Here is a 26,615-nt window from a genome sequence, read left to right as displayed (position 1 = left end):
ATCGTACAATGTTTATTCTGTGATGGCTTATTTCACTTTGCATAATGTCTTCAAGATTCAATCATGTTTTAGCATGTGTCCAAATTTCTTTCCTTATTAGGTTGCGTAATATTTCATTGTATGTGTATACCACATTTGTTTATCTATTTATCTATCCAAGGCACTTGGGTTACTTTCAATATTGGCTATTGTGAATAATGCTGCTATGTTCATTAACAGTAATGTAAAATATTTGTTTGAGCCCCTGCTTTTAATTCCTTTGGGAATATACTGAGAAATGGAATTTCGGGGTTGTATGACAATTATATATTTAATTTTTTGAGGAACTGCTATATAGTCCTTTAGAGTGACTGCCCCAGTTTACATTTCTGTCAACAATGCATAAGAGTTCCAACTTTTCCATATTTTCATAAATACTTGCCATTTTCTGTTTGTGTGTGTGTTTTAATTTTGTTTTTAGCCCTCTTAATGGTTGGGAAGTACAGTCTCACTTTGATTAGATTAGAATTTCCTTGATTAGTGATGTTCACCATTTCATAAGCTTACTGGCTTTTTATATGTCTTCCTGGAGAAATATCTAAGTCTTTGCCCATTTTGAGTTATGGTTTTATCCAGTTTTCAACATCATTTGTTGATAATACTGTCTTTTACTTCATCAGTGGTCTTGGCACATTTGTCATAAGATATTTGACCAAATATATATAAGGGTGTACTTCTGGGATAGCTTTTTTATTTATTGATATATCTATCTTTATACCAGTCACACATTATTTTGATTATTGGATTATTGTTGCTTTTTAGTAAGTTTGGAAATCTGGAAAAGTGAGACCTCCAACTTTTCTTTTTTTCCCAAGATGTTTTGGGTACTCAGGTTCTTTTGAAATTCCATATGAATTTTAGGATAAGTTTTCTATTTCTGCAACAAAATATTGTTTGCTATTGATAAAGATTGTATGTATCTGTAGATCACTTTGGTTTATATTGACATCTTTATAAAGCATTAAGTCTTCAAACTCATAAAGCCTGGACTTCTTTCCATGTATTTATATCTTTTTAATTTTTTTGACAATATCTTATAGTTTTCAATGTAAAATCTTTCATTTCTTTGGTTAAGTTTATTCCTAAGTATTTTATTTTTGAGTACATTATAAATAGAATTGTTTTACTCATTTCCTTCTTGAAATGTTCATTATTAACATACAGTATTGCAATTGATATTTTTGAGCTTTTTTTTTTTTTGGTGTTTTTGGTACTTTTCAGTACTGTTTATTAGTTCTGACAGGGTTTTTTGTTGTGTTTGGAATTGTTACATATAATGTGGTGTTACATATAATATCTACATGTAATATTATCTTGTGTGCCATTATTTCCTTAAGCAATTGTTGTGCTTCTTTCTCTTTCTCTTCTCTTGTGATCTTCACAACATATACATTAATCCATATGATGGGGTCCTATGAGTCCCTAGACTCCTTTCCATTTTCTGGATACTTTCTCCATTTTGCTTCTTATATTTGACATTTTAAATGCCCTGCCTTCAAGCTGAGTACATCTTTCTTTGGTTTGTTTAGGCCTGCTGTTGAAATATCCTACTGAATTTTTCAATTTAATTATTGTGTTTTTCAGCTCCAGATTTCCTTTGCTCTTTTTTAAAAAAATTCTGCACTTCTTGATATTATCAGTTTTATTCATATATTGTCTTCCTGATTTTCTTTAGATCTTTGTCCACATTTTTCTTTAGTTTTTTGAACATATTTAGTCAACTTTGTAAGTCTTTGTTTAGTAAACCCAATTTCTGTGTGTCCTCAAGGGGGGTTTCTGGAGATTTATTTTCTTCCTTTGGATGACTTGTTTCTGTCTTTTTTTGGTGATCTTTTGTAGAAAACTGGGCATTTGGAAAAACAGTCACCTCAGCCAGTGTTTGCAGACTACCATGAAAGAACCTTACTAATTAGTGGGGCATGTTATGAGTTTTTGGAAGAGCCAGGGGCAAAGGATTAAAGTCTCTTAGATATTTTGGGGTATTTGTCCTGTCTAGGACATTTATTTGCATTTATTTATTTATATGCAATTAATTAATTAATTAATTAATCTATTTATTTATTCAACTCTGATTCTTCCTGCGTACTTGACTAATTTTAATGTCTTATGTTCCCAGAGACTCTCACCCAGATTCTGTTCAGGACTTTTAGTTGTTCTATTTTAGTTTTTGCCCATATCTCTTGCCCCAAGACTCTAAGTTCTGTGGAATTGTGCATGTTTTAAATGCCATGGTGCCACTATTACCTTACAAGTCCTGCCAGCCTGATATCTGGACTATATTGCCATTCCCAGTGAAAGTTCCAAGTTTGGTGAGACAGAAACTTGCCACTTGGGAGCCCACAGAGTGGTTGTAATGTTGCAATTTTTTTCTGTTCTTCTGCTGCTGGGGAAGGCAAGGCCAGCACTGCTGCCTCTGGACTGTGACACGCCTCTCCAGGAAGAGGGTAGGACAAGGGAGAGTAAGAATGCCATAGAAAGTTCCAGCATTTTGAGTGTGTTTTTTGTCCCTCGATGGGCATATGTGGTTTCTGTATATACTGTTTCCCCAAGGCCTATAAAGTTATGAAGTCAGTCTTTAGTTCTTCTTGTTTTAAATGTTTCTGTGGGGAAATGAGAGCCTTCACCTTCTTATCCTGACATCATATTCTGCCTTTTCTAATTTTAAGTAATAAATTTATATTGATCATTATAATTATAAAAGGGCAATGAAACTGTTTTAAGTGGTTCCTTTGGAGTAGTAATTTTTAGAGTATTGTGCTGCATGGAGTCATGTAAAGCCCGAGTGGAGCAATGGGGTAGAGGCTGGGATCTGGAAACATCTAAAAATACAAAGGAAAGAAGAAAAGTGTTTTAAAGAATTGAAAAATCTGAATGAAGCATAGGGTTGGGTAATTACTTTTTAGATACAAAACCTATGACATGTTCTGGGAGAGAGTTGGTAAATGGGCTAAATTGAAATTAAAATTTCTGTTCTGAGAAAGACAGTCCTAAGGGAATAAAAGTAAGAAACTCAAACCAAAAGTAAATGTTTGTAGAAGAAATATCTGATAAAGACTATTATAAGAAATACACAACCATATACACAAAATATACAAAAAACCCCTTAAATCTCAATAATAACAATAAAAACCCCAATCAAAAATTTTAAAATGGTTAAACCTTCCCAGAGCCCTTAACAAAGAGGACAGACAGATAGCTAATAAGCATATGAAGGAGACAATAATAAAAACATTTCCCCATCATCTACCTCAGCCTCCAGAAAGCATGCTGCCCCCGACTGGGCCAGCACAGCAACTGGCATTCTCCCAGGCTCTAGCACCTCTGCTCTGGCATTGGAACACTCCGAAATGACCATACCTCCCCACACCTAGAATGAGGGATGAAGATAACCCTGGGACCATGTTTTCAATGAAGGAAGAGATTCCCACCATCTCCACTTTCCTTTGCTATAAAACACTGTTATACACACAAGTCCTGGATCTAGATGTTGGTGCTATAGTATGCTTTGAGTGCCTCAAGGGCAACTTGGACTATTGTGGAAGTGGTTGGACACCTACAGCTGTCTTCACATTCGTTTGTGATTACTGAAAGTGTTTATATGGTAAGATGTGTCCTGAGATCTCAGAGAAATGACTTCAAGTCCAACAGACAATGGATATGAGCAGAGTGCAGAGGACACTGAGCTTTCCAGGGGCTAGGAGAACCTAGTGAGCTCTAAGCACTGACAGGAAGATGTATTCAGTAAATATCTGACTTTCATTTCAAAGCATCCAGGCTTTCATGAACAACTGTGTTAATCTCCTTTCCTTTCTTACCTCTCTCTAGGAGAGTGAGAATTTCATTGCCGTGTAGGGAGACTGGTTTTGTCCTTGTGGCCCTAAGCTCCATTGTGAACAGCTATCAGTCCCAGGAAGTTCTCAGGGAGATGAACAGCGCCTTTGCTCATCTGTCCCAAGGGGTGATATGGAAGTATAATCCTTCTTGTTGGCCCAAAGATGTCAAATTGGCAGCAGATGTGAAAATTGTGGACTGGCTTCCTCAGAATGACCTCTTGGGTGAGGAGTGCCTGGATCTTCTTTTCTCTTCCTATTTATGTATATTTAGGTTTCCTCTGGGCAACCCCACCAGCATGAGAAGGGCCATCTAGTAGCTAAAGGTAATCTTTAGAGGACAGGAATGGAGCAGCCAGCTGGAGTTCTTGGGAAATCAGGCTCGGCTTCCCAAATGGCTTCAGCTGCTATGTTTTCTTCTTCCTTTCTATTCCAGTCCTGATTCTTGCCACCAGAAGCAATATTTTCATTAGGTTATTTGGAATTTACCATATTTGGCACAGACCAAGGTTGTCCAGACACAATCAAAGACAGTTTGCGGACTCTGGGATTACATTTGGGGTTCTTGTTGCCACTGTTGTTCCTAGCCTCTTGAGTCCCTGGTAGGCCACATGCCATTATAGAAACACTCCAATCAATACACATTGGTTCTTCCTCTTTTTCCCCAAAAAGTGTACTCACACTTTCACAAAGTTTATGTTGACAGTGTCTGAAGAATGTGCCAAAACTTCTGAGTGTGAAGCTAAGTAACCTCTCAGCCAGTTATTTTGTCCATCCAGCTCTCTGGTAACAGAGAACTTCTTATACACTAATAGGTTGTCTTTGTCCTGTGCCACTTTTTAGAGCCTCCTCACTACCAAAACCACTGATTACATCAGAAGTTGATCCCTAAGACTATGGCTCACAAGCATATTGAGAAGTTATGATACAGGGTTCTACACATGGTGTAGGGAAAAAGGTTTCTAATTTTCAAAGAAACACAAATAGATTCTTTTAATTAATTAATTAGTTAGTTAATTGTTAGTTATTATGTTCAATTAGCCAGCATCTAGTACATCATTAGCTTTGATGTGGTGTTCAATGATTCATTAGTTGTGTTATAACACCCAGTGCTCATGACCACAGGTGCCCTTAATAATATGCATTACCCAGTCACAAATAGATTCCGATGCACATCCCTATTGAGAAGCAGTGTTTGACATGAACTCTTCATTATCAACACTTGTTTTAGTTTTCTCTAAATAATAGTGGGGTGAGCACACAGGAACTGGATATACCTAGATGGGTGGTCCATCATTGCCTACTTTAGAGGATTTCTTAAGAAATTGAGGAGAAAGGACATACAGTGTAAGTTTGATGAATGCCATATGAGATGTTATGTTAGTGACGGTGTTAGCCTTCATGTAAGCAGGAAGTTAATGGGCAGTGAAAGGGAGAGCCTGAGACCTACAAAGTAAGAAACAGACAAGACACAGAGAGGGAGAGAGAACAAAGAGAGGGAAGCAAAGAGAGAAAAAGGATAGAAGGAAGGTTGGATGAATGGGAGGAAGAATATGCCTTACTTACCACCCTTCTCTACAGATTTCCCTGAGCTCCAAGTCTTAGATGGATTGATTTAGAGGAGTCTCTGTACAGAGTCAAGGCAAGAATTTTGTATTCTGGAATATGCTCCCTTGAGTCTGTCTAAAACTAAATCAGTAAATCCATTTTATCTAACATACCTTGAGATCCTTTGGTATTTTTTCCTACCCAAATACATTCCCTGGTGTTCTGAAGTTTTCATCTTGAAATATTCTGCTTTGTTCCTGATCTGCAACAGCTAACCCACAGATCTGTCTGTCACTTTGTCACGCATGGTGGATTGAATAGCATAATGGAGGCCATCTAACATGGTGTACCCATGGTGGGGATTCCTGTCTTTGGAGACCAGTCTGACAACCTGGTCCAAGTAGAAGCCAAAATTTTGGTGTCTCCATCCAGCTAAAGCAGATCAAGGCAGAGACATTGGCTCTGAAGATGAAGGAAGTCATTGAAGACAAGAGGTATGGAGTTCTCTGGGCTTGTGTTCACTTAGGCTGAATGAAGACATTAAGCAAAAAGGGCAACATGTGGCTCTTTTTTTGTAATAAAAGCTGAAACTTCTGGGACATGGAATGATATCTGTGTGAAGTTAACAGATGACCTATTTTTTCTGAGAACAGGACTAGGCAATTTAGGTTAGATATTGTGAGCAATTTTTCCCTAAGTGTTGTGAGGACTCTGACCTACTTACATAGGGTCTCTGAGAGATCTTATATTTGAGGGCTACTGATAATAGAATTACACTGAGCAGGAGGACACCTTCTTGTTCCCTAATATGCCACAGTGTTTCCTGCTTCAGACCATTTGTCAGTGTTGTTCCCTCAGACATCCCTTCTTCTCTTCACAGGTCTGTCTCCTTCTTGACAGTTGGGTTCTTCTCCAGTACCCTCATATCAGAGAGGCGGGTGGTCTTTGTGTGACAGTCCTAAATGTGTCCCTTTCTTCCACCCTCTTCAATCATTTTTCCTTCTTAACACTTCTCAGGATCAGTAACTACCCCATTTATTTCTGTTTTAATTTACTGAGTGTCCCTCACACTAGCAAGTAGAGAGTTACCCTCGACAGCCCAGTGTCTCTTGTTTTTCCCTGTGTTCTCAGGGACTATCACAGGGCCTGCCACAAAAGTAAGTTGGGATGAATTTCTCTTAAGTAAGTCAGTAAAAGGGCCCATCTTCTCTTTGGTAAATTCCCTTCTGGCACAATGATGGGAAAATCACAATGGACTGGGTATCTTATTAGGGTCTCAAGGACATTTACTCTGAATCCAGGGTATGTTCTATCACATGTATTCCTATATACTCTTTCCTTTAGCCTACTGTAAGTGTCCTTGTGTAGAGGCGTGTTTACAGTTCAGACACTTCTTTATAGTTTTCCCCCCTGGGTAGAGACTCATCCTTACACTTAGTAAGTGTACACTTTTTTTTTTTTTAAATAATTTAGCACTTTTAGCACTAGGCATGCATCTTTGCATGGAAGGACAAGCCTGAACTTTTCAATGGTACCCAGCTAAACTCTAACAAGTCCAGGCCAACAACTTTTCCTTGAAACAGAGTCTTTTGTGCATATAACTGAAAGTGTGTGTGTGTGTGTGTGTGTGTGTGTGTGTGATACAAGGTCTCTAAGAGTTCTAAGACCACATGAGTAATGCCCAACCTCTGTCTCTGCCAACAGGTACAAGTCAGCAGCTATGGCCACCAGCATCATCAGGCGCTCCCACCCCCTGACCCCTGCCCAGAGGCTGGTGGGCTGGATTGACCACATCCTCCAGACAGGGGGTGTAGCCCACCTTAAGCCCATGGCCTGCAGCAGCCGTGGCATGAACAGTACCTGCTGGATGTCTTCTTGTTCTTGCTGATGGTCACCCTGGGCACCCTGTGGCTCTGTGGAAAGCTGCCGGGCATGGTGGCCAGCTGGCTATATGGGTTCAGGAAGCTGAAGAAAGCCTGATGGAGGTGCAGCCTTGATGCATGTTTGGGGAGGTCTTGGTTGTAGAAGGATTTCCCCTCACACAGGGCACCGCTGGTGTCTTCTCATATTCATACTTGAGGGTGGTACAAAAATTGATTTTCACTATTTTCTGCCTCCCTTAGAAATTCTTATGAAGCAATCTTCAGATTCTGTGCTTATATTTGCTTTTGCATTTTCAGATTGAAGTAAATTTTCCTTAAAAGTTTTAAATGTATGTTACCTTGTGGATTAAAACATAGTAAAGAAAACAGTACATATCCAGGATGGCCCCAGACACCCTAATTTTTAATTGGTTAATTCTGGGATTATGACCACATGTTGAAATAATTCAAATGGAGGATGAAGCAGCTACTACGAAATACTCCATGCAGAAGTGGCAAGAGGCCCACCCTTGCTCATGTCAAGATAAGATTTTCTAGGTAGAATGCAGAGCTGGTGGCAGGTGTCTACCAGGTTCTGTGAGTTCTCGTGTTGTATGATGTCACCTACAGCCACAAGCACGTCCATGAAGACATGCGCGCGTGTGTGTGTGTAATTCAAGTTTTATTTCTGCAATTCTTATGAAATCTCTGAAATTTGTCTCTGTAATAATTCCTGAAAGGCAGACCTGAAGCTTTCTCTGTGTTGTCATTAGAATAAATAGCCAAGACTCTTCCCCCTCATAACCAACGAAGGGACCAAGGAATGAGGCTTCCAGCTGATGAGTCCTGTTCCCACTCTCACCCTGTCATCCTGCCTGAACACTTATAAATCAGAGAAGCCAGCTCTGTGCCTACTCCTTCCTAAGTTCCACTTTCATCCAAAGAATCTGATCCAAGGCAGCCGGTGAACCGGGCTGATGCCTCCAGTCTCTTTTCATTGAAATCTTCTCCTTGGGGCAGACTGTCAGCATGGCCTTGATGGTATGGACATCTGATCTCATCATTCCCTGATTCAGATCCTTTGTTGGTTCTCCTTGCATGGGATATAGCCTTCTGTGATTTGTTTCTGGTTACTACTTCCAAAGGTAGCTGGAAAACTCTGAAATAGACCCACATAGACATCTTTAGTTGATTCATGAAGGTACACAAACAAGTCAATGGGAAAAGAAAAATCTCCCATCAAATTGTACTGGAACAACTGATATCTGAATGACTTATATTTTTTCCTTAATAACATACACAAGAAACATTGACTGTTACTATGTACCATATACAAAAACTAACTCATAGTGTATCATCAACCTAAATGTGAACACTGAAGCTATGAATATTCTAAAGGAAAGTCATCCTAGTCTTATGATTGCACAGATTTATTATTCATATCACACAAGCTAAAATCATAAAATAAATACATTTGATAAGTTGGATTTTATAAAAAGGAAAAACTTTCCCTCTTCTAAAGACATGTACAAGAAAATAAAAATGTAAGTCATCAGCTGGGAGAAAATATTGCAGCACATTTCTCAGACAAAACCCTTGTATATAGAATATCCAAACAAATCTCACAACCAGTACAGAAATGAACAAAAGGTTTGAGCAGACAATTCTCAAAAGAGGATATGCAAAGGGCCAATAATCACATGAAAAATTACTTGACACATTGGTGATTAGAGAAAAGCAAAATAAAACCACAGTATCATAGCACACCTACTAGAATGAGTAAAATTAAAAAGACTGATGATATGAACAGTTATAATGCAAGGAGACAGAGCTACTGGCACTCCTATCTGTTCCATTGCTGAGGGGAGTGGGAAATGGTGTAGCCACACACAGGAAAATTGCTCTGCAGTTTCTCAGTTCAGCCACACTGGCCGCATGACCAAGACATTCCACTTCTAGGTATTTACTCTGGTTAATGAAAGCCTATGTCCACTTGGAAATCTGTACACAAATGTTCATAACAGCTTTATTTATAATAGCCCCAGAAAAAAACTACATGCCCATGAAAAGATGAATGAAGTAGCATTTGTATTATAGTTATATAATGGATGCAGCTTGTTGTATACAAATTATACTTTAAATTGATTTGAAAATCTCTAAGTGTGAGATGTGTTTTTCAGTGTCACTCTGTTGAGTCCCTTAAAATGTAGTATTCAAGAACTATTGTTGTATTTGAACATAATTAGAAATTCAAATACATTTTAATAATTTCTAAAATAGAGCTAGTACAGTTTGGAAGAGAGAAGAGATAGTGTGTGTAAGAATTGGAGTTACTTCTTGAAGAATCAGACTAAGTGATCAGATACATGTATCAGACTTAATTCAAGTTTATTTTGTGAGTGGGACCTAGAGTTGCTCCATAATTATAACCTAAAATAACACATTTGAGAAATGATAAACACAGGTAAAATATTTAATATGTTGATCTTTGATGGGCATGAAATAGGACACTCAGTATCTGCATACAAAATACATGTATTTAGAGGTACATTTTAAGATGCTGATATAGAGTTCAATCTGTCATTTATGTTTCCCTTCATTATGTAATGCTTCTTCTGCTTATCTATTTCTATATTAGCATCAGTCATGATCACTTGTTGGTTCCTACGGTAATTGACATGGTTCCCCCCATGTCAATCTTCTGTTGTTTGGTTTATCACACCCTTGGGGTACCTGGGTGGCTCAATGGTTTAAAGCCTCTCTCTTTGTCTCAGGTCATGATCTCAGGGTCCTGGGATCGAGCCCCACATGGGGCTCTCTGCTCAGCAGGGTGCCTGCTTCCTCTCTCTCTCTCTGCCTGCCTCTCTGCCTGCTTGTGATCTCTCTGTCAAATAAATAAATAAAATATTTTTTAAAAAATCACATCCTAATTGCAGGCTACTGGGAGATAGCTATTTGTACAAGTGTCAACCAATTACCCTTGAAAAAGGAGGTAAATGGAATACTTGTTGTCTTAAGCAAATTTCTACCTAGTCCAAGGAACTAGCTCTTTCTAGATTTCATATTTTAAATGTCCTTAACATGAGTGCGTTTTACCCAGTTCAACAATTTGATTCAGCCAACATCAACTGATTTCCTATTTGTAACGAGGCATCATGCTGGGAGCTTTGAAAGATACAAAGATGATGCAGAGTTTCCTGGTCCTCTCATGTGACTTCCCACAGTCTTACTGATTTATTAGTTGAAAAGTAGACTTATCTGTCATTGGCAGTGCCTCTTGTCTCATGGTCAGTTTAGCTTAGTAATCTCACTTTGTGAAAATGAAATGATACTGCTTAGTACCTCGGGGTCAGCTGCAGTAAGGAGGGATGCCTTTCGACAAAAAGCTAATGGTGTGTGGGGAAGACTCTGGGAACTATCCTGGGGTGAAGGTGGGTGCCACATCAAATACCCTGCCAGTGTCAATAGTTTTTACTGCTTGGTGGGTGTTGTGTACCTTTGAGAGGGGCTTTCTGAAAGCAACATTTATCCTAAAAGAGAAACAAAGGACTTATTTTGCAAGTGGCCCTTCTTGCTCCTCAAATCACACGCCGACGGAAATTCCTTCGACCAAGGCAAGTCCTCCTTAAAATCCCCAGAGAATATTACCTCTTTGATCTCCAGGGCGAGGGTGACAAGTGGACAAGAGAAATGTAATGTCCTCTGTAGAGACAGTAGACATCAATGACCACACTTGTCTGAGAATCCGTAGAATGTAGAATGCCAGACAGAGGGTGGAACTCCTGTCCTCATCATTAGAGTCCTGGTTTCTTTGGACAAGTTCATGACAGAAGCGAGAGAAGGGGCGGATGTCACGGGTGCCAGGAGGGAGGAGAGCTGGAGTTAGGTACCTTTTCTGAACAGGGCCCTAGGCTGCTTCTAATCTGGCAAACTCATCGTGAGCAAGTGTAAGAAGAGAAGGGAAGTGAGAAGAAAGGAGAAAAGAGGTAACCAAAACAGGACAGAATGGCATCGTGTCAGCTTGAGCTTGTGGAGAACGAGGGAGGACTTTGAATCACTTAGAATAACGTGGCGTCTCCTGTGTGTTGAGGTTTTCAGTGTCACCTGAGAGAGAATGAGACACCCCAGCAGGGTGCCGCCTGGAGACAACAGAAGGGCGGGAGGGGGTGGCCTGAGGGAGTAAGACAATTTGCTGAACATCATTTGATACAACAAACGAGGTAAGTTTTGATGCCGTCCTTGAAACCAAACAATCGCCAGGTACCCTTCTTGCAGCCTCCGCTCGGCGGGGAGCGGCTCGGGCTTTCACCGCCAGCGCGTTTCCTAGGCAACCAAAATGTAAACTTGAGAAAGGGCAGGGCCAGGGAAGGGATGGACAGTGAGTTGAGCCAATCAGGGTGTGACTCTGCTTCTGGGAGTCCAAGCCCCGTGCACTGAGCGCCAAGGGCGGCCGGAGCGGGTCGCGGGGGAGGGACGCGGAGGAGGCCTCGGGGGATGCAGGGGGGCTGAACCCGCCCAGGCGCACACCCCGGAGCGCGTCCGTAGTTTCGGTTCCCAGCAACTGGTGGCCTCAGGTTAGCACTGAAGGTAAATCAATGTTTTTGAACTATTATGTTGGCTTGATCACTTTGGTTAGTTTTAGCTAAAGAAAGAAAGAAGGAGAGAGAAGACGAAAGGTGTTACTTTCTAAAGAGAAAACCAGCAGTTGATGAGACTTCTCGGTTGTCAGTCTGGGGAGGAAATAGCGTGGTTCTGGGAGACGATTGGTCATCTTTTGAGAAGAAGAGCTCAGATAAAAAGGTACAGAATCAATTTTATTCCCTAAAGGGGAGGGCAGTACACATCACTGAGCAGTCACTAGGTGTAGGGTACTGACGTGTGAAGCGTTTGGGTGAATTGCTTCATCTAGCCTGTATGACCATTGGAAACACAGCTTCGAGGTGAAGCATCTCCAAGTCATTAATGCCATCAAGAGATTGAGCTTTGATTCAGACCTTGGTTTTTCCGGCATTGAAAGATGTGCTATTTCTGTCATACCCTGCTGAACTGACCACTTAGACAGAAAACAGCAGTAGGCTGGACACTGCTTGCTAGACGTTGTCGAGTTGATTTGATTGGTCACAAAATTGAGAAGGACCTTATTAAACAGCAATACTGTTTATCTTGCCTTCAGTCTCTAGGGTGTAGTTAAATCATACTAAGTAGATGAATTCGTTTCCAGTTTTTAGAGCTCCTATTTATTTATTTGTTTGTTTATTTTTTACCAAAATCTCTTTACTACAGAAATGTCTCTATTTTGTAACTGCATCTTAAATACCGAGATTTAAATTGTGGACATGTATTTCTATTTATATGTAAATAGCGGTGATCTAATAACAATCTAGTAGCACCCTGCTGAGTGCTGATGGTATGACTGGAGACACAAAGTTTACAGCATTTGCCCTTAAGAACCTTATAGTCTAGTAGGAGAGGCAGTTCTGAAAGCGGAGAGTTGCATCGTGATTCAGCATGGACACTATCTGGGTTTTGCGCAGATGGTGCAAAGAAAGACGCAAGCTGTTTCCCTCTGGTGAGAGTGGTTATGCCAGGCTTCACCATAGTGACTATACGAGGAAGAACAGGACTTTTCTAGGCCAACAAGTGAGGAAAAGTGTTCCTTAACACGGGACTGCATGTATAAAGGCACAGGGACAAAATGCGATAGTGCGCGTAGGGAATGTGAATGGGTATAAATGCAGAATAAATTGTAAAGAGGTGGAGAATTGCTAGAAACCAGGCTGGGGAGACAGGTAGGGCCAGTGTCTACTTCAAATGCGAAGATGTTTACTCTTTACCTGTACACAATGGGGAGCCATTAAACCTTTAAGCCATTAAACCTTTAAAAAACTTAAAGGTTTTTAAAAAGTCTTTAAAAAAGTTTTTAATTAGAGTTTGAAGTTCAGATTTCCATTTTTAAAGATGGCTATGACAGTCATCTGAAGGCTGGTTGGAGAGGGGAAGACTAGAGAAAAGGAATCAGCTAAGAGGCAAATTCAATAGTGGAGATGGGAGGTGACCAGGTCCTGGACTTAGGTTGTATCCATGGCAATGGAGATGAGGGAGGGAACAGAGAGGCAAGGGGTGTCAAGATGGCGAAATTCTACAGTATTTGCCTGCTGATTCAACACAGAGGGGAGGAGTCGTCTAGGATAATGTTCAGTGGATGACCTGGGGAAATGGTGGTATCATTTCCTGAGGCAAGGAATAGGAGGAAAAGATAATGAACTTGGCTCTGGAACATTAAACTTGAGTTGCCTGTAGGTCCTTGAAGCACACACATTTTGCGGGGAAAGCTGACTGAAGCTAGCACAGTGCATGAGTTGGAATAAAGACTCAGGAGCCATCGTGCTGTCAGTAGATGGGGCTGAAAGGGCCGTGGGATGGTATGAGAGCATGAAGAGGATAAATAACCAAATCCTGGGAGGGAGTAGCATTTTAGAAAGCAGCCAAAAGGCAAGGGAGAGGCAAAATAGGTCAGACCTCCTGAGACAAAGGGAGACAGAGGAAAGTAGATTCATTGAGAGATTAGTTTTAAGAAGGAAGAATGATCAACAGAGTCAACTGCTGGGCAAAGTGCAATAGATGAGGAGTGACTGTTGGTGGTGGTAATCAGGTGGGCAGTGCTTCCTGAGAGAAGGCTCAGTGGAGGGACGGCGGAGACCAGACTGCAGTGGGCTGAAGTATGGATGGAAGGGAAGACAGTGGAGAAGCCAGAGACTCCTCCAGGTAGTGGGCTTTGAAGGGCGAGAGCTGGAGGCCGTGTACGATGGAGGGATCACTGCAGATTCATGAACTAAAAGGAGGAGCTGGTGGAGGGGAGGGAAGGGGCATAAATGGGGGCTGAGGGTTGAAGAGGGGTTGGGATTTGTGTTTTAGGTGGAGACCATCCTCAGCTGGGAGGCAATTCTCACTTCCTACAGGGCAGGGAGGACAAAGTCAGGATGGTTTTGGAGATAAATACCTGTACAGACTTGGAGGAGGTGATGCAAGTGAGTTCATCTCCATTTTTACTGTGATTTTCAAGACAAGGTGTGGAGGAGCGTGGCATAGGTTGAGAAGATTGAAAGAGGAATCTAATCAATGTCAAACTAATATTTCAGGATTTGTAGACCAGAGGTCTCTGTGGCAACTATTAACCTTTCCTGCTGTAGCATGAAAGCAGCCAAGGATCATGCATAAACAAATGCGTGTGTCTGTTTTCCAGTAAAACTTTATCTACAAAACTGGATGGAGGGGCAAATTTGGCCCCCGGGCTGTGGTTTGGTGTCTCCAGGTCTAGATCATTTTCGGGTATGTTGGTGTAAACTCAGGGTCTTCTCGACAACTTCCCAGGGAATTGTGGATCTTAGTTTCTTTGGGGAAACAGAGGTTGAGAGCCCAGAAATCATCAACGTATTCACTTCTGATTCCAGAATTCACACTGGTGTTCTCCGTCAGGATGATATGGTGGCTTCGCAGGATGTTGTGGGAAAAACTGATCTGGAAGCGCTGACATAGTTTCTAGAAGGACTCTATTTCTTCTGCCAACTGTGGCAGAACCTGTCAATTTTCCTCTTCTTTATAAACAACCTGAAGGATGGCAAAGTACCCAGCCCCAAATTAGGTTTCTTAGCTGTCTTAATATGTTTGGAGTGCTCTAGCAAGATACCACAAACTGGGTAGCTTATAAAAACAAAAGCTTATTTCTCATAATTCTGTGGGCTAGGAATCTAAGACCAAGACACCAGCATGGTTGGGCCCCCTACCTGGTGTAGAGCCATCACCTTCGTGCTACTGCTCAGGTGGTAGAAGGGGCAGGGGATTTCTCTAGAGCTTCCTTTATGAGACACTAATCCCATTCATGTTTTACCCTTGTGAATTAAGTACCTCCCAAAGTCCCCACCTCTTAATACCGGGAGTTAGGACTTTGACTTATGAATTTTGGAAGGGTATGAACATTCAGATCATAGTGCTAGCCGCCTTTGAGGGACTGGCCAATGAGATTTCAGTGGAAGGAGTTGGGTGCCATTAAGGAAGGAGGTGGGAGCCATTAAGAAGGGATGACTCAGCTGCCAAGGGCACTCTCCTTGTCCTCACTCTTCTCTGCTGCCTGGGGTGTGGATGTAATGGTGGGAGCAACAAAGGTTCGTTTGTAACTTGAAGCAACTCTGAGGATACAAACAATGGTAAAGTAGAAAGATGGTAGTTCTTTGGGACATAGACTCTCTGAAATGCCTCCAGACTCCTTTACATGAGAGGAAATAAACCTCTGTCATATTCACAGACAATTCCGGGTTTCTGTTATGAGTAGCTGGACATGATTTCTGTCTGATACGCTAGCTATGCAGATACTGTCACTCTGACATTGGGTTTTTATCCATTGGTGCTTCTTGGTTTTCTGGAAGTATCAGTTAAAAGCCTGCAAGATGCAAATAGTTGGCTGGATTTCTAAGTGGCTATAAAATAAACATTATATGGACAAATGACCCCAAAGGAGGCATTTTCAGTGGCCGTAAAATAGTTACTTAAGTGATTTTGGTTTCTAATGTTGCAAGAATACAAATGGTACTCAGACCTTTATTCCCATCTAAAAGTAGTAGAAGATAGACATTTGGGGTTTGTCTCTGCAGTGGGTTTGAAATCACTGAGGCCAAGGTCTCACGGTACCTGAAAAATGGGATATTGGAATGTTGCCTGGTTGGTTCTAAGAGCATAGTCACTAAAACCAGGGAGTATGGAATGAAAGTTTTATTTTTCTTTTGTCTTTTTTTGTTTGTTTGTTTATTTGTTTTTTTTGCATTTTGTACACCAATCCAGCCAAATCTTTTCTTACTTTTGTGTAGCTTAGGTCTTTTCTTACTCTGCCTCTTTAAGATCTTTCATGTAATAGGCTGTCTGACCGGAATAGATTGCAAGCGATTTCCTGGTAAAAACCCCAGAGACTAAAGGCAGAGAAAGATGGAGAAGGAGACAGCAAGGAGAGTGTTATTACACCGCCTCCTGCCTCCAGAGATTCCCTGGAGATGCTCATTATAAGGATCTCGCAAGCCTGGGACCTTTGGGCTTTAATAAACTGGTATCACATTGTGTTAGTGATATGGGTTCTTGAGTATAAGGCTGAAGAGTATTTCTCACTTCTTCGTAGCCAAAAATGCTGCAGAGGTTGCTGAATGCTGATAAAATTCTGTGGAGAGAGCAGATTGTAATGGAGTCACTTGATCTCCTCTCGACTGTTTCTCAGGGGAGCTTCTCTCCTCACATTGGATTGCTAGTTATTTTACCTGGGTAAAGGTCAATATCTAAGGTCAAGCCAAGCTCTGTACACAGAAGCTTTTGCCAACTATATCAGTTAGAAATACTTTTGGCTATGATAGAGAACCTGACTGACAGGTTCCTCAGGACAAGAGCGTGGAGTCAGGCAGTTGCTGACTTGGTACAGCAGCACAGTGACAGTAGGGCTTTAAGTTGGTATCTGTGATTCCCTTGGCTTTTTCCTCATGACTGCATAAAGGCTGCTAAATCTCTGGACATTGCGTTCTTGTTCAAGGCAGGAAGAGGCAAACGAAATGGAAGAGTTCTCCTAGAGCTCTCGATACTTTCAGTTGGGTTTCTGGCCAGAACTCATTCACGTGGCCACCCAACTGAAAATGGAATGCAGCAGACAAAGGAGATTGGAATGACTTTAGAATAAGCCAGTTGCAGTGTCTGGAACATCAGATGTAGTTCAAATTCAACAAGGTTAAAACTACTCTGAGGACTGGAAACTCCTGGAAGAGACCTTGGCTGTCCCATTTATCACTGTGTTGTGGCACATAATGGGTGTTCAGTAAACAGACATTAACTTCAGGACCAGGACCAGGGTGAGGCAAAGCAGGCACCTAGGGCACAATATTTAAGGAGGCACTGACTCTTAGGTTTGGACAAGTGCAATGTTGACATTTGCACCGTCTTGAGATGAAGGGCCTCCTTAAACATGGCACCCTAGTCCCCTACCTTACTGGGCCTGAATCCTGGCCCTGGTTGAATTAATAAAATAAAATTTCAAGTAGATGTATGAAGTAGACATTTTCCAACACTGATATTTATAATGCATTATTCTCAAATCATGCCATATCATAAACAGTAACACGAGGACTTAAGTCACATCCCAAAGAACAGCAGAGAGAATAAAAGAAAGACAATGATTTAGCAGACATGGGCTCTAGAGAAACCTGCCAATTGACAAAGGCTAAAGCAGGAATTTTAAACATCTTATGAAAATGTATTTTGGCACAGAGAAAACCTGATAAGATGCCAGACTTCAGTGATGTCTCATTTCCAGTGTGTTCTTATCATTAAAGTGTAGATCTGCATACCATCATACTTCAAATTGATGTGGAAATTAACAATCCAAACAAAACCCAGATGTTTCATGTATTCATAGGTTGTGGAGCAATTTAAAAAATAATTTGTGGGAATGGGGTGCCTGGGTGGCTCAGTGGGTTAAGTCTCTGCCTCCGGCTCAGGTCATCATCTCAGGGTCCTGGGATCGAGCCCTGAGTCGGGCTTTCTGCTCAGCAGGGAGCCTGCTTCTCCCTCTCTCTCTCTCTGCCTGCCTCTCTGCCTACTTGTAGTCTCTGTCTGTCAAATAAATAAATAAAATCTTAAAAAAAAAATAATTTGTGGGAAAAGACAAATATAATGGAAGATAATCAGCTCAGTAGCTTTGATTTTGATTTCGGAAAAAAACAAACAAAAAAGAAAACCTCAAAAAACAAAACCAATACCTTGCACATCACTCTGCTAACTGAGCAAAGGCCCTGAGGCAGGAGGGCGAGGGGTGTGTTTAGGACCCCCTTGTGTGGCCTGGCTTGGCCCTGTGCTGTTGTCCCCTTCCCTCGTCTGCAGTGAAAGCCTTCGAGCCCTCCAAGGCACTTTCCTCCTTGGAGCTCTGGCTTTCCTTCTCCTTTCAGGGACCTTCCCTGAATTCCCAAAGCAGTGTCTGAGCACCGGAGCATCCCTGTTGAACATGGGGACGTCGCCAGAGCACATTCAGGTGTCCGCGCTGACTCTGCCACTGCCCCTGGCACTTTCTTGGTTGGGCAAGGATCTGGGTTCTCTGGGTTTATGCCAACGTCCTGGAATAGGGTGACAATGTTTGACAGAACCAACTGCCCGAGGCCATGAACTCCTGCATGTAGAGCACTGAGCCACAGACATGGCCCCCGGAGTGGTTTGAATTATGGTTTAACACTTCTCCTCGTGCCTGAATTTTATCCTGTGTTACGTTTCAGTTCTCCTCTAGCCCTGTCACTCAAGGTCTCACTCCTGCCACTAGAGGGATCCTGTAGCTCCTGTTGCTTCCTTCTATTCTCAAACTCGGGTGCATCTTAAAACCCTCTGAAGGGACATCCTGGTGGCTCAGTTGGCTAAGCATCTGACTCTTGATCTCAGCTCAGGTCTTGATCGCAGGGTCGGGGTTTTGAGCCCCATGTTGAGCCACGTGTTGAGCCCCGTACAGATCCCTGCCATCACACCTGGAGATTTTAACTTCCTGTGCTTGGGGTGGGGCACAGACATTGAGTCATCAACAACACCTCTGGTGCCCTTGTTGCTCCTGGTGCTCTAGTTCCTTCTCTCCGCCAGGGGGGATCAACCTCGGGACTACCGGCATTCTGGACTGGAAGATTCTTGGTTGTCAAGGGCTGTCCTGTGCTTTGTAGGAAGCTTAGCAGCATCTCTGTCTTCTACTCACTAGATGCCTGTAATACCCCAGACCCCTGCGGTGACAACCAAAGACGTCTCCAAACATTGTCAAATATCCCCTGGGGATGGGGAGGGAGGGCAGAGTGGGTGAAATCATACCTGGTTGGAACCATAGCTCTGTACCTGCTCCTGAAGACTTAGCACCGTCCCTTGTTAGTAGCTAGAGATGCTAAGGGTCTGTTTCACTGAACTGAGCTCAAATGGGTTCAATGAAGGATCCCCCAGGACATCAACAACACTGACCCACACCTGTGATTAAACTTGGGGTGAGTGCAGGTTCCCAGGACTCTACTGCAGAAACTATGTCTTTCCTCAAATCATCTGGGTCTTTCATTTCAGTCTCAGAGGGGCATCTTCTAGCCTCCTGCTAGGCTACTTTGAGCTACTGGGAGCCAGTTCATGACAGAGGAGCATTTTCTAAGGGAAACTCTTGAGGAACTACAGGATTTTGCCATCTGCTACATAACAGGAGCTAGTTTATTAAACGGATTGGAGTCAGTAGAGATGGTTTGATATTTCCCTACTATTGTCTTCAAACACGATATGTTGAATGTCCTACCCTATCCCTGGATGACATTTTAATTAGTAAAAGGTGCACTGAGTCTAAATCAAAATTTGAGTCTTACATTCTGTTCCCAAGTAGAGACAATCTAAAACCCCCCACATGTCCCCATCCACATAGGGATGGCCCTTAGGCACAGGATCATCCCCACAAAGTCAAGATGGGGAAAGGTTTGGCTTGGATGTGGGTTTGAGAGAAGGTCAGTAGGTCTTCCATCTTCTAAGGGTGAGTTCGAAGCTCTACAGTTTAAGCAGCAGCTACCTACTCTGACATTGCCTTGCTCTTTTCTTTTCTCTAAATAGAAAAATGTTTAAAATCACACAGAGCTATTATAGCAACTCTGGGTCCCTTGCTATTGAAATGGTTAATGTAATGGCACAGGTACTTAACGGTTACAGAAATGCCTCAAAAGGTTTTTAAGGCAAGATTCACTACATGGGCTGGCTATGGGGAAAATGGGCTTGATAGCATGAAGTCTTTCCAAAGACTGGACGGCTCTGCTGGCAGTTACTGTTTTCATGGGGCTGGGCTTCTGTGACTTCCTCAGTAGGACAGTTCCCTCACAGTACACACTGTCCCCCTGTCTCTGCACCCCAAGGAGTGGGGTGCAAAGGAGGACTTTCTGGGCAAAACCATGTCCCATCATCACGGTGAACATCCCTGCGCAGCCAGGGGAGGCCAGCCTGCTCTCCCTCCTCCTCCTCAGCCCACAGCCTCCTCCTCTCTGTTCCCTCTACCACGGTTCCCTAATTCAGTTTCCCCCAACACTTCCAGGCTAGCTTTCCCTTTCTCTAAAGTTTGTCTGACCTGACTAACCCTGCTGCAGTTCCCTCTGCACCTTCCTGCAACCATCTTTTTCGTGAAAGAGGAAAACCAGAAGTGTAATGTCACAGAAAACAGAGGGTAGTGTGCTTTACAGATGAGACGTTTCCTGTTTTGTGTCAGAGGATGTGGAAGATCTTGGTGCTCTCTCTGTATCGGTGTCTGAATAAATGACTCCTGGGGCTCTCTCTTTGGTTTTAAGATCCACCTCTGTGTGTAAGCTGTTGGGTGTAGTCTCATGAGAGAGAGACGGAGAGAGACGGAGACCTCTCTCCGCTTACTGCCACGAGAGAATTGTAATTCAGCTTATGGCCGCAAGAAGGCACCAAAGGTTCAGTTTAAATCTGTCCCTGAACCCCGCAAAGACGACTTCCTGAGACACTTGAAAAGACAGACCTCCATGCAATTTTACCTGTCCATATCCTGTCTCACAATGATTCATTTAAAATCCAAGCAGAGCGTTTTGGCAGGGGCAGGAGGCTGTGCAGCTGGACAGTGGGATGAGGGAGCCTTAACTAGCTTCTGTGTGAGGAGCCCCAGTGACCCTTGCTGCAAAGTTTCCTTTGGCTTTGCTGCTGGAGGCTCCACCTGGCCTGTGCCCCACATCTCCAGGTCCCTCCCTATATTTGCTCTGTGAACGTTCCTCCTCACCAGCTGGGGGAGTGTGTGGGGGGGTGTTGGCGGGGTCGTGGGTGGTTGATCTCTGCCAACCCTGAGCCCTCCCTCTCCTTCACACTGTATATTTGAGTACTCTCCATCTCAGATCTCTTTCCCTTTCTCTGTCCCTGCTGCCAGTACCTCCACTCAGTCAGCAGGATCTCTCACCTGGCTGTCCCCAGTCTGTGCCATACTGAATCCGAGGGCTCTTTGACAACAAACTGTCACTGCCTCGTTAAAGTCCTTTGTCGTCTCCTGTTGGTACAGGATCCAAACTGCCCAGCTTGTGTCCCAGGCTCCTTGTGATCTGATGCCTGCTTACCTTCTCAGTGTCATCTTTCTCCAAATCTCCGCTTTCCATATTTCCTCCCTTTCCCAACAAGGGCTTCATCACACCACCCGCCCACCATTCTGCAGTCCTGCTAGAATACTTGCATTTCTGTAATTATACCACTTTCTCTTTCGTTTGGGCCTTGGCACTCTGGAAGTGTACGGTACCCTTCCTTCTTCTGCCCCCCACAACCCTAGCCTGGTTAACTACTCTTTCCTTTAGGATAAAAGACAGCCCCTTCTCTGAGAAGTCTTCAGAAAACCCTGCTCGAAGTCAGGTTAGCTACCTTCTTCTGATTTGTGATGAGGGAGTAGTAGGGTTGCTCTCCCCCACGCCCTTACTCCCCCTTCCCCAGTCCAACCCAGTGACCTGCTCTAAACTAAGCCCTTAATAAACATTTGTTGGAGAAAGGGACCCAGCCCCCCTGGGGAAATGCGCAGACGCGGTGCCAACACTAGGTGGCGCTGCGGCCCCGTGCCTAGGGAGGGCATGCTCTTCGGCGGTCACCAGGCCGGCTCCTAGAGGTTCAGGGAGGGTCTTCTGCAGTCTAGGGACGCTTTATGTCCTGCAGTGATGTTAAGTGACACACCTTTGGGGACAGACTCTTGCCCAGGTGCCTGGAGCCTTAAGGCAAGTTCCGGAAGTCCCGAGTGTCGTCTTTCATCACCAAAATCCTGCCTTGTTGGGTTTTCTTTGAAACCCCCCAGTTCTTACCAAACTTTGTTTCCTGTCCTGCTTAACCACGGGACTTCAGTGGTTAATCTTCAATCAAATTTAAGATCCTGTGCTGTTCAAGGAGTTGCTTCTCAGAGTCATCCTTCCTCTCTGACACTTGTGACTTGAAAACAGCGCACAGAACATACGTTTGTTGATGAACCAGGTAACTAAGCGATGGATGTGAATGGTTAACTCAGGCATTTCAAGAATCATGGCAGGAGGGAATGGACTTCTTTTTACTGAATATATCAGAGTCAACCCCAGAGGCCACCATGTGCATGGTCGCTGTGTGGGGTCGGGCACAGGGGATAAAACCCGCAGGAGGCTTTCCTGAGCTCTGCCCTGCTCTCCTGTGGATGGGAACCACCTACTGTGCTTTGAGATTCTTTTATCTTACTTCACAAACGTGGTGAAGTAGAAGGAGCTCTGCTGAAACGTCAGAAGACCTACGTTTGGGTGTCAGCCAGGATCTGGGAGCAAGTTGTTTTACCAGCACATGCCTCAGTTCCCCAGTCTGCTGAAGGAGGAGGGGCTTGGGGTGACCTCATGGTCCTAAGGGTGTGTGAATTCCTGGGAGCCACACCGAAGGCGCCCCCCCCCCTGTTGCTTTATCAGTGAAATAGAAACCATAACTGTAACTAGCTCACAGGTTTTTTTTTTTTTTTTTTTTTTAATTGAGGTGAAATTTACATAATGTGAAATTAGTCATTTAAAAATATACTGTAGATTCCTAATGTTGTGCAACCACCATCTGTATCAGGTTCCAAAACATTTTCATCACCCCCCCTCCCGCTCCTCTAAAAAACTCCACTTCCCATGGCCGCCTTCCCTGAGGCCTTGGCCATAGCCAGTCTGTGTTCTGTCTCTGTGCACTTGACTTTTCTTGATGTTCCCTGTACATGGAATCAGTGTGTGACTTTGGCTTTTCCTTCTTGTGTCTGTGCATGCTTTGTCCCGCTCTCTGCTCGTTGCATTGCTACTCCCCCCTCAAGGCCAGATGTGAGGTCCTTTCCCCAATTACCACGGCTCTCTGCTGAAGCACCAATCTTATAGTTTTCTCACTCTACCCTAATCATCCATGTGCACCTCCCCTTCTCCAGCTGCTAGTGAATGAAATCTGGGCTCCTGAAGAACAGGGACAGACCTGGGTTCATCTTTGGGTTCCCAGCACCCAGCAGACTCCGACCAATGGTACCTACCCAACAAATAGCTGTTGAATTAGCAGACGAGTCCACTCTTTATGTGGGTCAAGGTTACATTTACTGCATAGAAGGACCAAGCAGGAGCATGGGAACAGTAGAGGTTAATGCAGTGTTATTATGATCCCAAACCCGGGTCCACAAGGAGGTAGGGCATCTGAAGACTGGGTGACCTTGGAGAAGCGGAACCGTGTTCTGTTCATCTGCTCCTCTGTGGATGGACATTTGGGCTTTCTGTGCTTTTGGCCACCGTGAGGAATGCTCTGAACAGGACGCACGTGTATTTGTTTGAGCTTCTGTTTTCAGTTCAGCTCCTTGGGCATTTGTGAGGCCTGGGCACACGCCTACCACGGGGTCGGGGAGCCATAAACTCTAGCAACTGACGCTGTTAATTTTGAAGGTGTGTCAGTAGGGCCCCACCTGGGTCCTTTCTCGTGCTGTCTCTCACACACCCCGTTACTGGTTTGTGGCCTGTGTGTCTCTCCATTCCCCGCCTGCCCCTGTGACCGGTGTGGCAAACCAGAACCAGCAGGGCGGGGTGAAAAGGCAGGGGAGAGGTGATGGAAATGAGGACAGGGAGATGAATAGGGGGAGGGGGCAGCCACTGGGCAGATGGCACCAAGTGAGGGCTGGGGGCCTGACGGAGCTAGGGCACAAGATTGCCTATAGCCTTTCCAGCTCCCTCGGTGGCGGGGAGGGGCGCGGTGGCGGTGCTGCTAGCAGCCTCTGGTCAGGGCTGCTCAGGCTGCTCAGGGCTAGGAAGAGGCTTGGGCAAGGCTAGCTGTGTACGGGGGCAGGGGGTGCCTGGAGGGAGCTGGGGTTTTCGTACAGAAAAACCCAGGGTTCTGACTGTGGCTGAAGCCTTCTGTGGGGTGGCCTTAGGGCTAGAAGCTGGGGTCAAGCTCCAGGAGTTGTCGGTTTGACATCAGGTGACAAAATAGTAACAGGAAAAGGAAGGTTTGAAGAGGCTAAAGCTGCCAGGAAGGCAGCTGATTTGGGCTGTGGCTGAGGTGGCTGCGTGAGTTGGAGACCTGTGTGTACAGGCCCACTGGGAGTGGAGAGAGAGGCCTCCAAAAGCATGGCAGGTGGCCATCTGGATTTCTGGCCAACCCGTTCCTTCGCTGCTGGAGGAAGCGAGGAAGGATCCAGCCAGCCTTGAGCAGACCAGTTTCTTCTTCATGTGGAATAAAGCGGCCAGGACCTACTGGACAAAGGTCTCCTTCTTGCCTTGGGGGTCTAAGAGAACTGAGAATTATTCCCAAGTTACATTCAAGTCGTGGGAACCAGAATGTGGGTCAAGAAGGAGAGAACTTCTAACTTGGCTCTTGGGACATGTGCTAGGGAATGAGGCTGTTGGGAATTCACATCCCTGACTTATCTGTTGTGGTCTCAGTTTTCAGTCTGAGATTCCCTCGCTCCAAAGTGAAATAATGAGATTTTTGTGGGGGAGAACTCACGACCTGTAGTGTAGATGAACAGCCTTAGAGAGCATCGGTCTGAGAGTTGTCGGCTCCGATGAAAAGAATTCCCCCTTTTTAGTGTGGGCCTCAGGAGAATGAATTGCCAGCACTTGGCCAGGGACAAGGCGTGGTGGGGGGGGGAGCCTTGAGCCAAGAGCAGATCCATTCCAGCACCATCTTTTCTGCATTTGAATGCTGTGTCTGCCTACCCCTCAACTGTCTTGCTCCTTCATTCACAACTCCCATTAAGAAAAGTAATTTCTAGAATCCCTCATTTGCTGGGTCAGTGAGCTCATAGGAGGATTAGTTGTTTTTGGAACAGGGAGGAACTGTAAAATCGTTTAAGCCTTTCACTTGACAGAGAAGGAGAAACCAGAGGCCCAGAGATTTGCTCAGACGTCGCTGAGAGGGAGTTGGGAGTCTGGACTAGAACCTGGGTCTCCAGGCCCTCATCCCAGAGCGCTTTCCACTTCTGCAGGTTCTGAAACCCCAAACCGCCCTGCAGGAGTTTGTGTGTGGCTCAGGGACTTCTCCGGAGGGAGGTTCACGGTACCCACCCTCTCCTATTTCTGAATATTTAAAACACAAAAGCCAAAGTGTAGACAAAAAAAAAAAAAAAAGATCTTATATCTACTTGTCAGGAGAGAGAGAGTACCTGTTTACCGTTCTCTGTCTCAGGAATCCAGGTAGTAATGAACACCAACCTGTTAAACAAAACATGCCAGCTATGGGCAGGGATTCTGAGGGCCCAGTGTGGAGCAGCTCCGCCAAGACAGAAACAGTAAAAATTAATGTTAGGCCAAAGAGGAGAATATTAAATGTGGAGTCAAAGGGAAGATGTAGAATGCTAACTACGAGAATAATAGAAGGACAACTCAAAAAGGAGAATATAGAGAAGTGGGACTTTTCATTGTATGATGGGAGGAGTGTTTCGACAAAATGAAAGTGTGTCTGGGAAAGGCTGTTTATTTGAACTGTTGTCCAGAACTGCTGTCCAGGCTGGAGAAGTCAGATGTCCTCAGGACCAGAGAAGTAAGCAAGGAATACTCCAGGCACATAGTTGGTCTAGCCAAAAGCTGGAAATTCTGGGGAGTTCGAGGCTTTTCCCAGGAAGTGGGTGAGAGTGTTTTCCTTCTGGGAGAGGCTGCTGTCCCCCTGCCCAGCCAGAAGCTGGCTGATGAGGCCCGAGCTCTGCTGATGTGCTGCGAATTCTCCTCTCAGATGGCAGGGACAGCACGGCACGATCGGGAGATGGCAATCCAGGCCAAGAAAAAGCTCACCACGGCCACTGACCCCATTGAAAGACTCCGACTGCAGTGCCTGGCCCGGGGCTCCGCAGGCATCAAAGGACTCGGCAGGTAGGATCCGGGCCAGGGGGTGGCAGTGGCCCAAAGTAGAGAGGCGGGACACAGCCAGGTGAGGCTATGACTAGCTCTGGGTCTTTGAGCAAGTCTTGGTCTCCTAGGGTCTCCATTCCCTAGTTGTAAAATGCAGTTTGGAGGAACGGATCTCTGAGGTCCCTTGTGACAATTTTTAGTTCTTTGTCCGAGATTCAGCAAGGCTGTGTCTGTGACAAGAGAGCCCAGCTGCTGGGATGCCTGGAAGTGAAGGGAGAGGCATGTTCAGGTCCCAGAGACACGGAGCAGGACCTGGAGAGAGACGCTCCTAGCAGCTGTGACAATAGGGGCCGGCGTGGAAGAGGGAGGAGGTTGCTCTCAGGCAGTCCTATCTTGCTCACCTCTGGGGGGCCACAGGAATTGCCTGTGGGATATACCACGGCAGTGGGATTCTCCCAGCTCCATAGAGCCTGTCCTCAGACCCTCTG

The 26,615-nt window shown here is 44.2% G+C and overlaps 1 protein-coding gene and 1 pseudogene across 9 annotated transcripts in view; both read left to right on the top strand.

The window, feature by feature from the left end:
* Window positions 1-7,397, top strand: part of LOC131831105 (UDP-glucuronosyltransferase 3A1-like) — a 43,952-nt pseudogene extending 36,555 nt beyond the window's left edge.
* A 4,349-nt stretch (window positions 7,398-11,746) lies between these two features.
* CAPSL (calcyphosine like) overlaps window positions 11,747-26,615 on the top strand; it is a 30,387-nt gene continuing 15,518 nt past the window's right edge. For 8 of the 9 annotated variants that reach the window (XM_059173790.1, XM_059173794.1, XM_059173793.1 and 5 more), the window contains exons 1-2: window positions 11,747-11,866; window positions 26,012-26,148. In XM_059173790.1, coding sequence (XP_059029773.1) covers window positions 26,012-26,148 — 137 coding nt within the window. In that variant the 5' untranslated portion in view covers window positions 11,747-11,866. The other variant, XM_059173786.1, reaches the window with a different exon arrangement.

The sequence above is a fragment of the Mustela lutreola genome, chromosome 5, assembly GCF_030435805.1.
Source record: "Mustela lutreola isolate mMusLut2 chromosome 5, mMusLut2.pri, whole genome shotgun sequence".
In the NCBI taxonomy this organism is placed as follows: Eukaryota; Metazoa; Chordata; class Mammalia; order Carnivora; family Mustelidae; genus Mustela; species Mustela lutreola.
Note: the sequence above shows the minus strand (reverse complement) of the source record. Positions and strands in the feature narration are given on the sequence as shown.